The sequence below is a fragment of the Momordica charantia genome, assembly GCF_013281855.1.
Source record: "Momordica charantia cultivar OHB3-1 chromosome 4 unlocalized genomic scaffold, Mcharantia_2.0 BLBB01000004.1, whole genome shotgun sequence".
Taxonomy (NCBI): Eukaryota; Viridiplantae; Streptophyta; class Magnoliopsida; order Cucurbitales; family Cucurbitaceae; genus Momordica; species Momordica charantia.
In genome coordinates this window covers 207,132-219,898 of record NW_028275162.1, presented here as the reverse complement: position 1 = coordinate 219,898, position 12,767 = coordinate 207,132, and the positions used below count along the sequence as shown (strand labels likewise).

Genomic DNA, 12,767 nt, shown 5'->3' with positions numbered 1-12,767 from the left:
TACGCCCGAAGCAAATCAAAAGCTATTAAAGCTAAGGGGAGATCATCTAAGACCATGTGGTTATTGAAAAAAACAAAACAGTGGAGAATTTGCACACCTGTTGGCGAACAAATGGCTAGGTCATGGGGAGGGAGTTTGATTGTGAAGGTGGCTACTAACTGGGTTTAATATATACAGAGTCGCCATGTAGGAGGCCGGAGGAAGAACATACTATTGGTTCCATTGACAAGAATTTTCTATTTATATACATTCCCGAAATCAACTACTAATGAAGTAAAACATGTCCAACTCTGTTCAAGAATCTGAACACAGCAATGACACCGAAAACGTCTTGAAACAAAATATGGTCTTGCATTTCAGGACCCGCACCTCTCACGAATATGACCTTGCGAACCAGTGAGAACGTTAAGAACCGATAGCTTCACCATAGCCCTCGCAAAGTCCATGCGAAAGGTAGAGCCATCATCCAAAGCATATCCCCTGACGAGCCTGGCGGTCTTCTCATTGGCCATTAGTTGCTGATCAGCATACAACAGCCCTCTCCCACTCAACAAGCTCTTATAATAATGGGTGTCGAAACCTCCCTCCGACGACAATGAAGGTGACAGTTCTTGAAAGTAAGACATGCCCATTGCAGACCTCCTCCTCAACCTCTCCACCGATGCCTCTGGAATCGGGGATGATGCCGGAGACTGATCTCGAGTAGTACCGATGCTGCTACTGCTCTCCTTCTCTCGGCACTTGAATCTCATCAGGTTTAGAAACTCAGAGTCGATTGATGGATCTGGTTGGCCGGTCCCAGAGAAGTTATAAAGCCGATGCAGAATGAACTGACACCCAATCTTCCCAATGTTGTGCGCTCCTATAGAGCCGGATCACACAAAGCCAAAAGCCAAAAGGTAATTGCTGAACTAATTTTGCGGAGAATCAGCGGAGGGAGGAAATAATTACTAATTAGCATACCTAGAAGACTGACCATGTCTCTTTCGTCGAATCCTTTGGCTGCAAATAGGTAAAGAGTGCGATTAATGTTGTCGCTGGGTCTCGGCATTTCAGCCATTGCTTCTTCGAAGTATGGCCTTGTGCTGTCTCGTCTGCCAGTGAAGACTGGATAGAAGGGGCCACCAGCCTTGGTTTTATGCATTATTAATCACATTAGTTTAGTCCAATACAAAGAAAACTGAGAATCTTCAACCACAGAGCGGTTCGGTTGAAAGAATGACAAGAAACGGAAAAGGAGAGGAGGGAATAATGTAGTTACCAGAAGGACGGCATCTCTAGTAGCAAGGGAGAGGATATCGGCGCAAGAAACTACAGTTGGGCAAACCCTTTCTAGCTCCTCCTTGATTTCATCTATCTCATCGAAGCCCTTCAAGGTTAAATTCGGAATAGCCTGCTTCTCGCTCGAATAGCTTTCGTCGCCTGCAGTGGGATCCAGTAGGATGGAAGCGTCGCAACCCTAATTGAGAAGAAAACGAAAAGAATTAAGAAGAAGAAGAAGGTAAAGAAGATCAAGAAGGGAATCAAGAAATGGGGTTACACCATACCTGTATGAAGCAGTCGTGAAAGAAGAGCCTAAGGAGAGAAGCGGAGATATCCGGGTGGTGCGAGTAGAGCAGAGCCATTTTGAACCTTACAATCTTCTCGGCGTTGGGGCAGGATTCTCGATAGAAGTCATACTGGAGAGTTGAGAGGAAAGAGAAGAGCTGTTGTTGGGTTTCGGGATTGTTTGAGAGTGTTTTGATCTCCGATACGCCTCTTGGATTGCAGAGAGAAACGAGGACGGTGGTGAAGAGGACCGGAAGGACCCATCCATTCAACATTTTGATTTTGTTTTTGTTTTAGTTGCAGAGTGAAAGATCTGAACACCTTCCCTTCAACTTCGCTCTGTATATGCATCAGCTTCACCAGAAAGTTGGTTAAACGATGAACTGGACGCAACTTCGCGCCATAACGCTCATACTCCTACTCCCGCCCCTTCTAGGTATGCCTTGTTTCTTTTAAAAAGTCACGTGTAATTTTGGATTAATATACTTTTTCTTTTCCATTCCTCTACGTATTACCTCTCTAATTTGCCAATTCTGAATCTAGCTAAACTCGTTTACTACTTCCCACGTATTGTTTGTTGTATTACCTCTCATTTTTTAAATTCTATATTTGAGAAATTGGTATTTATAAATTAATATTTAAACTAAAAAATTATTATTATATCTATTTCTTCTTTTAAGATTTACTTATTCTATATTTCTTCTTAAAAGTGTAAGTTTGAACGAAGGTCCATTTAATTAAAAAAAAAGTTAAACTAAAAAATATGTAAATGTGGAAATGAAATTAAAATAATCATTGAGATTTAGTTTCTCATCTCAGAAAAAGAACAAGATAATTGAACTATGCTCATGTTTAAATTTTCATTTATAAGAAATTATTTGTTATAGTTTTTGAGAAGCAGTTAAAATGCATGATGAAATTCTTTTTATTAAATAGTAGAAAATAAAAACAATCCACCTATATATATATATATTTTAATTTAAGACTCGATTAAATAGAAATTTTAGCTTTAATTTGTACCAATAGCGAATTACATACAGCGAAAAAAGCATTAAAAAGAAAACACGGAATGCTACGGTAAGAAGACCGGATCGCTCACCTCACCGAAGCGCGAAACGAATCAACCAATTCTCGATCCTTGTCAATTTAGAAATGGGTGGAAGCGAAAGAAAATCCAAGGAGAAGAGGAAGAACAGAAAAGCGGCTTCATCTTCTGAAGGTAGAGGTTCCACTTCTCCTTTTGTCCAACAAAATTTCACTTCCCCTCCTTTTACTTTTGTTTACTCAAGTATTTTGTTGTAATTCTCAACAAGTTCGCCAACTAAAAACAGTTCCCCTACAGAATTTTACAAATTTGCTTTCTTTGAGATTATTTTCTCAGTAATCTACGGTGGATTACTTGATTCCACTGTGTTAATGCTATTTCTCGTAAAAGCTTAGACGAGAAGAGGAGCAAGAGACCGAGAGCTGCGGAAGATGACGGAAGGGAGATTAGAAGGAGCGATAAGAGAGAGAAGCGGAAGGAGAAGAAATCTCACAAGCACTCCAAACACCACTCAGGTAAAGGTTAATGGGTATTTTCAAACATATGCATGTTACGAATTATGTTTGGTATTGTAGGTAGTAGAGACGTTGTTTGCTTCTTCGTTGGTATTTCATTTTTATTTGACTCGATGGTACGGTACAAATTGCTCTAGTTCGCACCGGAGTTCTGTTTTCTTGGTATCAAACTGATGTCGGTTCTATGGCCAAGTGATATAGAAATCAAAATCCTTTTATTTTTGATATATTCTTCAAATTTTCTCTCTGTGGAACTTTAGCTTCTTTTTTTTTCCCTCAAATTCATATCCGGAATTTGTGTGTTCGAGAGAGAAGAGTATTCTGTAACAATTTGAATTCTTGAGTTTTTACTTCTTCAGTTTTCCACTGCAGCCTCATCGCGAATGCAGATGTAAATTTTGACTTATCTTACTAATGAACGGGTTAATTGTGAAAAATTACTTTATAAATGGGTTTCAAAAGTAAAGTTGTCATTCTCTATCTTTTACTCTACAGAGAAGAAGTCGAAGGATATTCACAAAGGCAAGCATCATAGAGGTGATCACCACTCGGTGAGTTCTTATTCACATGCATTTTAGAACATGCTATCCTTTTTACTTTTACGTTCATTTACTTGATTGCACATTCATGTTCTGTCTTTGTCATGTCATATAGCTTCCCTGCACTTTTCCTTTGTTTATTATCTTAGATGGTAAATACAGAATTAGGAAATTGATTACAATACTTGTTATAGGCAATTTTAGTTTATTATGCTTAAGAGTCTTTTTTCTGCTTCACTGCCTCTCCATTGTTGTAATCATTTCTTAAGGTATTCAAATGCAGGAAGTATAATTTTAATATCAGTACTGGATTATCCTACTTGCCCTACTTCTTCAAGCAGGGATCATCTTATGTGGTCTTGAAATATGGTTAACTCAAGTATAGTGAAGATAAAGAAAATGTGTGGAAAATATTGAATTGCTTTTCATTCTTGCTTTAATTTTTTTTAATTCGTGGATCCCTGCAGCTGGACTTAATTTATGAGATTACTGGAAGTGGGATTGTACAAAAATATAATGGAGGAGAGTTGTTATACATTAATCAAAATGGAAGAGATCAGGTCACTAGTATTTACAGGTGTTCAAGCATTTGATTCAGGTGTGTGGAGGGCTAGAAATGACTAGAATGAGTTGTGCGAGGGGAATGTGTTTGCAATCTAAAATGCAGCTCCCTGTAACCTGTTCTTTCCTATTCTTCGTTATTTTTATTTTTATTTCATGGGAAATAGAAGCATTGTTAGTATTAAACTGTTTGATCTTTTGCCACTGCACTAGGCAACTCAAATGTGGAAATTAATATTAATCTAGTTGTAATAAGGTTGTCCTATCACACCTATTCTGAATTATGTTAACTATGTACCATGTTTCTTTTATCCTATGTAGAAAGAAATTACACTTATGTTACATGGTCCTAGACAAGTGAATTATTTTGGAGGGGAGTTCTCACTCTGAAGAATTATGTAAGCAAAATCTTTTATGTTTTAGACCCCATCTTATTTCTTGTGTGGAGGTACGGGTTGATGTTGAAGGTACCTGATCGGAATTATCCACTAGAATCAATTTTTGGTTTCTTGATTTGACTAATATGATGGAATGTCTCAGCTTTATCCATATTTGTTAGTTTGTTTATTGCTTCCACCAACTTCCTGCTGATAGAAACCAAACTAGAAACCGGAACTCCCCCATTCGATATGTGAAACCGGAATGCAAGTTGCGTGATAGTTTGATTCCCCACAAATGAGAAGTCTCCAAGCTTGACCCCTCCCATATGTTGAAATATAAAAAGATATAAGAACTTCAATAAATCCTAAGTAATTCGAGGTATTTGGACCCTCCCCTCTCTCGAGTATTCTTACTCAGTCCTAAACCGTACTCACTAATTGCCTACCCTCATCCTTACCCCTCGCTGTATTTATAATCAAACCCCCTAACCCAATTAAATATACCCTTGATACCCTAATAATAACCCTAAATACCCATAAAGGCCATTCCTATCAATTTCTTTCCTGCCTCATCAGTTTGTTGTGACCCTTGTGATAGACTACATGAATTTAGCAAACACCAATACATCCCATCACGAGTTCTTATTGGAAAATTTTTAAACATTGCTTGGACTAGCAATTATTTACAAAATTCAACTTTGTGTTAATGTCTTACACTTGAGGCTTGATTTTTTAGTTATTTCTAACCGATCGCCTTGCAAGATCTGTTCATATATAGTAGAAAATTAGAGGAAGATTTTGATGCTCCCGTATTTTTCTATTGTTTTTTTAAGAAATTAAGTGCAATGCCTTAGTTTGTTGTAGTTGTTTCCTTCTGACGGTAGAGGTATCTATTACGTTATATTTCTTACTGTTGGGTGGTGATCCTTCTTAGTTCTCTGGGTTTAATGCTACTTTCTTTGACGTAATTTGTTGATTTTAGAGAGCCAAATATGAAGAACTGTCGAAGGAGGACTATTTCTCAAAGAATAATGAGTTTGCTACCTGGTTGAAAGATGAGAAAAATGTGTATTTCTCTGATCTCTCGTCGGAGTCTGCTCGCAAGCTTTTCTCTGATTTTGTTGAACTGTGGAATGACCAAAAGCTGGAATCTCGATATTATGAGGGTATTACAAGTGGGCCTCGGACATCCCATAACTGGAAAATCAAGGGGTGATAACTTAGCAAGCCTCTGACTAAACAAACGGATGGATGAACAGAAGTTGTCTGATTAGTAGCATTGTGGTTTTCATACTAGTAGTTTCCAGCCAGCTACATCAAATCTGCTTGCCAATGCTGAATGTATAAGAGAAGTTCCATGTCACTCTGTGGAACTTTCTTTTATGCTTGCTTATGATATGGAATGGAAAACTGTTTGTTTTGATTTTTTTGGAAAAAAGTAGAAATCAGTTCAATTTAATCGATTAATTAGATCAGAAGGTTGTTTTCTTTTCAGAACTGAAGATTGTTGCTCTTGCATTCTCTTGGCAAATATATCTGACCTGTGCTTTGATCTCGGAATTTCCCTCGCTAGTCGATCTTTAATAGTAATAGGAAAGAATGAGGAAGTTGAATATCTGAGTTGTTTATATTCAGTTTCCCAGGAGGTGATTTTATTGTGGTCTGTCAGGTCTCTCCTAAAATTCTTTAGGAGACAAGGTGCATAACAAGGTTCAACCAAATTATTAGTGATCTGATCTGATTCTTCAGGAGATTTCTTTAGGGAATGGGACCTACACTTTGACTAAAGAGGGGTTGTTCGTTGGAGAATAGAATATTCCAAGATGTTTTCAAGGAACCCTCAAATTTCAGAGGCTACTTTTAATTGGTTGCTTTACTATGTCTATTCCTGTTTCACAACTTTTGTTGCTGGGAATTCTATTTGTTTATCCAATTAATTTGAAATAAGAGAATAAATTATGTAATGTCAATTATAAATTAAATTTAGTATTATTTAATTAATATACTATAATATTAATTAATTAAAATAAAAATAAATAAATAGTTTTTACATTATTAACTAAAGTTAATACTTCTTAATGATTTATTTAATCACTAAGAAATAACTAAATGAGTTTGAACTAATTTAAAAGATTAATATCAATTAAATTATTAGTTATAATATAATAATTAAAATTTATTAATATTGGTCTATTAGTTATTTTTAATATAACAATATATGGGGTGAGAATTCGAACTTACCAGAGATAGATATTTTTTTTTTTGATAATTTGTCTTAACCAATTAAACCAAGCTTAATTTGATCTATATTAAGATGTGTTTGGGAGTGATAGTATAATTATTGATTTTGAAAAAAAAAAAAGAGATTTATGCATATTTGATTTTCCAAAATCACCACCCAGATCCCTTAAAAATCAATTTTAAATGATTTTATGTTCTCCTAAAATCAAAATTTTAATTTTCCAAACATGATAATGGAAATGGAATTGATTTGCAACGCTAAAATCACTCCCAAACATAATCTTAAGATTTCCTAAAATCAAATTTTAAATTTTCAAACATAATCATGAAAAGGGAAGTGATTACAACGATAAAAATAATTTTGGTCATGCAAAATCACTCCCAAAATACACTTGAGTTTGGCATATGGTTAATTATTAATATTAACGATGCTATTACATTTACTCGATTAGTGAGGATGAGGAAAGGTTGATGACGGGTGAGTTTTGGTTAATGTTCCTCAAATAGTAGTCGCTTACAAACGTGGGTTGCTCTTTGCCACGTGTCTCATCTTTATTAGTCAATTTTTCCCACCCGAGAAGCAGGAGGATGTTAGAGCACTCCTATTGTTACTGTTTATGAAGACAGAGCGTGGAGCGAGCTTAGATCTCTCCTCCGAGTGGCGAGCGCTTTGGTTGTAAGAGAGAGAGAGATGGCGTCCCCGTTCCGATCAGACATATTGAAAGGCAAGGTCGCTTTGATTACCGGAGGCGGCTCTGGAATCGGCTACGAAATCGCCGCACAATTCGGTCAACATGGAGCATCGGTTGCCATCATGGGCCGAAGGAACCAAGTCCTCCACTCTGCCGTCTCTGCTCTCCGATCCCTTGGAATTGCGGTAATCCACTTCCATTCTCGCTTCTTCCGTATTCTTAATGAATATCTAGATACCGCTGTTCCTGCTACATTTTCAATTATCTTAATTATTTGATAAGGAATCGAATGTCAAAGCTTATTTATAAAATTTTCATCTGCGGTTTCGTTTTGTTGTTTCAATCCTTCTTATACAGATTGAGTCTAGCTGGAATCATGAGAAAGGTTTTCTGTTTATTTGCTTTGCTTTGTCATGGCAAGAAGAAATCATGCCGCTGTTAATTTAGATTGCAGTGCACTGATATATTTTATCAACTTACTCCGTTATATGTATGAGTACGAAGGAGATTACTTATGTCTGTATTTGAAAAAGCCGAATTAATAGGGCACTAACTAAGTATTGCGGTTTTTCTTGGACGTACTTTGATTTCTATACCTTCTTCCCTCTTTTCGTCTTTCCTTATTTTTTCTATTTTCTTGCTTACTATCAAATTGGTGAGTGGATTCTGCTTTACAGACATGTATCAGTTCTTTTCAGCTTGAATGAGCCACGTGATTAAGTGGAAGCTGGAACTAATCAGATTAGTGTTAATTTCTAAAAAATTGAATCACGTGCTCTGAACCGTGTGCTTATTACCGGCGCTGAAAAATACAAATTATTCGCATGGAATTTTTATACGTTTTCAGAAGCATAGATAATTCTGCACTCGGACACTGCAAGATTAGTTGCATAGGTTTTGAATTTGTATATACCGTACATGGATCTGTAAATGGACTCTCACCGACATGTATAATCATCCATGTTATGCTCTGAGAAATTAAAATTTGATTCTGAAACCTGTTGTTTGTTTATGATCCGTTGCAGGCATTTGGCTTTGAAGGTGATGTTCGTAAACAGGAAGATGCAAGTAGAGTAGTGGAGTCTACTTTCAATAGTCTTGGTAGCCTGGACATTCTTGTGAATGCAGCAGCTGGGAACTTTCTGGTATCAGCCGAAGATTTGTCTCCCAATGGGTTTCGGACAGGTTTTATTTGCATGCAATTACTGCTATATGATGTCTCTTACTTGATATTAGTCCATTCCGATCCTGCACAAATATTTATCCGTTGAAGCATTTTGGACTATGTATTTGTTGGATACTCCTGAGTTGTTATTCATCTTCATCAATTGACCTATGAATCATAGCAATTTGATCACCTAATCACTCTGAAAATTTATCAAATCTTTTAAAAAACGTTGCAGCAGAAAGTTGAACTCAATTTGTCGTAACTCATAATCTAATTCTTATTATTCTGAAGGTGTACGTGGAATTTTTCTTTGCATGTTTGGTTGTTTTGTGTTGCAAGGCACAAATATGTCCTCGTTCTTATTAAATGTGGTACTTGATATTTGATTTTTAGAGAACTTTACCGTTGCCCACTTTGAAAAAACCATGACCGCCTCTCTCTCTCTATACCCAACCCTCTCCCTCCCTCCAAGCCCGCCACTCCCCACCTACCAGCAACCTTCCCCTTCCATGGCTTCCCTTGCTTCGCTTAAATCCTTCTCCGAGGGTCAAAGATATCTCCCCCCGTTCAGTGGCAAAAGAGAGGAAATCTTTCTCCATAGAAGTTGACTAAAGATTCAGGATAGTCGTGCTAAGATTACTGAGACAACGAAAGATAGGTCTTTTCTTCATTTGATGATCAAACTCTATGTAGAAAAGTCTCTAAACAGAAAAGGAACATTGGCAGAAATCGTGAAATTTGATAACAATGGAGCAATAAGATACTTGTTCTTGTTGGTGAAGAAAGGAACGGATGGAGGGCTTCTCTAACCTCATCATAAAAGACGGCGGTTTACCGCTCACAAGCCTAAGGGATAAGAACAAAGCTCTTCTTCCTAAATGGACTTGGAGATATTATTGAGAGAAGGCTTTTTGGAGAAAGATCATCGATGCCAAATATGGATCCACCTTTTTAAATTTCAAGCAAGGTAACCAATCCATAGCTACTGCCAGCACCAATCTCTCATCCATGACTGCACAACCAATAAAGTGGTGGACGAAATGCACACTTCATCTTGGAAAGACTCTTGGTTACAAAATAGCACTCAAGTAAAAACTAAGGATAGAGACACCAGAGAGACATACACGAGAAAAGAGAGAAGAAATAAATTCTCAAATTGATTGATCAAAGATGAGGAATAGAGGCACTAGAAGGGTCAGCTTCATCTGGTTCTGCTATCGTGCCATTGATGTACCCAAGTCGACTGCGGCCACGAATAACTAGGAGGGCCGATCGAGACCATTGCAGAAAATTTTTTCCGTTGAGTTTTGGAGAGGTAATTTGGAGCGAAGTGTTTTCAGAGATAGAGATGTGAGGTGTCGTGGATGTGCTCTGATACCATAAAAACTAAGGATAGAGATACCAGAGAGACATACACGAGCAAAGAGAGAAGAAATAAATTCTCAAATTGATTGATCAAAGATGAGGAATAGAGACACTATTTATAGGTTACAAGAGGAAACAAAATCTAGGAATAACCTCCTAACTTCCCTAACAAAAAAGGAGATTTATTTGCTAAATTTAAACACAAAATCTAAACAACTTTAAAACAACTTCTAACTAAGTCCACTCTAACTAATTCAACACTCAGGCACAAAATTATCTGTTGTTTTTTAATATCCCACAGAAAAAAGAAGTCGTAGTAAAGGATCTTCGGCAGAAAGTGTCACCTGGAGTTTGGGCTGAAATTGTTGAATGGTCTATTGCTTCATATATCCACCTTCCAATTGACCCATCTTCCTTCCTCTCCACCACCTTTTTGGGGGCATCCATTCAACATAGAAAAGAAGCTTCTCCGGAACCATTTTGTTCGGGACTCCTTTGGATGACTTGAAGGCACAGAAATCTACGGATCTTTAAAGATAAGGAGTCTCCCTTTTGAGCCCTCAAGGGGCGGCCTAATTGGCAAGAGCTTGGAGTTTCTTGGTCATACTGTTTTAGATGTCTCAAGTTCGAATCTTCTGGTGAGCTCAATATCAAATATCTTTGATGTCTCCCGGGTCTGGGCTTTGAGACTAGTGCGGGTACCCCTGGATATATGAGAGCAAAGTTCCGACTCCCAGTTCTCAAAAGAAAAAAAAAACAAGATAAGGAACTTCCCTTCGATCGCTTCTTTGACGCTATAGCTTTATTAGCTATTACTTGGTGTAAACTGTCCCCTATTTTTTTATTTTTTATTTCTATGGCTTTAACACTCTTTTTCCAATTGGAGAGGTCTTTTGTAACTCCCTAGATCGAGTTTACTCCCATTTTGTAATTTCATATATTTATGAAATTGTTTCTTACCAACGAAAATTAAAATAAAAAATTTAAGGGAACTTATAGCCATTTTGTGTGACCTTTTTTATTTGTGAAAAAAGAAAAATTCATTGCCATGTATTTTAACCTTTCAATGTTGATGAAATTGTTATAGATAGAGATGTGTTATTTATTTATTTTTCCAAAGATGTCTACGTTTAAGGAAGAGACCAGAAAGGAATTATTACATAATTTGAAAATGGTGCTTATTCCCAGAACATGATTTTCATGAAGTGCCACATATTTTACTAACATTTTATTTTAACCATCCCCTGCAGTTATGGATATTGATTCAGTTGGTACATTCACAATGTGCCATGAAGCACTTAAATATCTCAAGAAAGGAGGGCCAGGGAAGAACTCATCTAGCGGCGGAGCAATAATTAATATCAGTGCTACTTTGCATTACACAGCTACCTGGTATCAAATTCATGTATCTGCAGCTAAGGTTAGTTGTGATCATGTCTAAAGGTTGTAATTTCTCTTTTTTGGTTGGATCGACTTTCATCGAAATTTCTTTCAAATAAACAGGCAGCTGTAGATGCCATTACAAGAAATTTAGCTCTAGAGTGGGGCGCTGATTATGATATTAGAGTCAACGGGATTGCACCCGGACCCATCGAGGGTACTCCTGGTCTTCGTAAACTCGCACCTGAAGAGATAAGCAGCAGAATAAGAGACGATGTGCCTTTGTACAAAATAGGTGAAAAATGGGATATTGCTATGGCTGCTCTCTACCTTGCTTCAGAAGCAGGTGTGTCCCTTCTTAATTCTCTTCGGTAGTTCTTTTCCCGGACAGAATCTTAATTACAGGATAATAATGTGGAAGTTTTTAAATTTTAGATATTATTTTTTACTTCTTGGCATATGGTCTGACATATGAATATAGAAATCATGGGCTGAGGCAGTCTGCATGCGTTTTGGTAGTCCATCTTTGGAAGTGGTCGTGAGGATTCTCTTCCAAAGTTATGCCGTTTTTGGCCTTCACCTAATGGTTTTCCCCTAAACTTATCAGTTTTCGTGACTTACCCAAACATGTTTTCGTTTGAAAAGTATAAAGTAGAATGGATATTCTCTCTCCATGTTTTTGTTAATGCGAATCTTGTCGACAACTTTCAGAAATACTGTTTTATAACCTCAGAACATCTATTTATGACTGTTGTATGCACGTTTGTCAACATTGAATTTGAAATTTGTTTTCAGATACAAATTAAAAGTGTATTTTGTTGTAGAAGAACCTCAAATTTTTACGAGTCAATTACATTGATGAAGTTCACAAGATTAATCCTGAACGCATTACATATTTTGAAGGTAAATATGTGAATGGAACAACTATCATTGCTGATGGAGGATTGTGGTTGAGCTCACCTCGTCGCCTACCGAAGGAGGCTGTTAAACAGTTGTCGCGAGTGGTGGAAAAGAGGTCCAGAAATTCACCTGTTGGTGTTCCAAAGAGTAAGCTGTGATTGTGAACATCAGCAATAAAATAGATTATTTATTAGGTTAGTACTTCACGCTGCAGATATAGCTTTGTATGCGAGGAGCGCATCGATATAATTCAAGGAACTCAAACTTCTGTGCATCAGTAAGTTGAACCTAACTTGGAGTGGGAAGCTTGATTCCCCACTTGGACACGTCTTATGTAGTAAACTTTAAGATGGTTTGTGATAGTAAGATCAAGGCAGTATGAAACTACTACTTGGAAATTGAATGTCAGATTGAATGCTTACATTAGAAGTGA

The 12,767-nt window shown here is 37.1% G+C and overlaps 3 protein-coding genes across 3 annotated transcripts; 2 read left to right on the top strand and 1 right to left on the bottom strand.

The window, feature by feature from the left end:
- Positions 1–18: 18 nt before the first annotated feature.
- LOC111016786 (putative Peroxidase 48) lies at positions 19–1,983 on the bottom strand. The gene is made up of 4 exons (XM_022292304.2): positions 1,548–1,983; positions 1,262–1,459; positions 964–1,129; positions 19–862 (listed from the first exon to the last, which is right to left on the bottom strand). Exons 1-4 carry the CDS (start codon positions 1,821–1,823, stop codon positions 357–359), a joined length of 1,146 nt encoding a protein of 381 aa, XP_022147996.1. The 5' UTR covers positions 1,824–1,983; the 3' UTR covers positions 19–356.
- Positions 1,984–2,588: 605 nt separating this feature from the next.
- Positions 2,589–6,148, top strand: SCI1 (splicing regulatory glutamine/lysine-rich-like protein). The gene is made up of 4 exons (XM_022292305.2): positions 2,589–2,767; positions 2,989–3,108; positions 3,604–3,659; positions 5,571–6,148. The coding sequence occupies exons 1-4, from the start codon at positions 2,701–2,703 to the stop codon at positions 5,802–5,804; spliced, it is 477 nt and encodes a 158-aa protein (XP_022147997.1). The 5' UTR covers positions 2,589–2,700; the 3' UTR covers positions 5,805–6,148.
- A 1,264-nt stretch (positions 6,149–7,412) lies between these two features.
- SDRB (short-chain dehydrogenase-reductase B) lies at positions 7,413–12,742 on the top strand. The gene is made up of 5 exons (XM_022292182.2): positions 7,413–7,706; positions 8,547–8,706; positions 11,305–11,474; positions 11,558–11,780; positions 12,338–12,742. The coding sequence occupies exons 1-5, from the start codon at positions 7,521–7,523 to the stop codon at positions 12,490–12,492; spliced, it is 894 nt and encodes a 297-aa protein (XP_022147874.1). The 5' UTR covers positions 7,413–7,520; the 3' UTR covers positions 12,493–12,742.
- Positions 12,743–12,767: the final 25 nt, after the last annotated feature.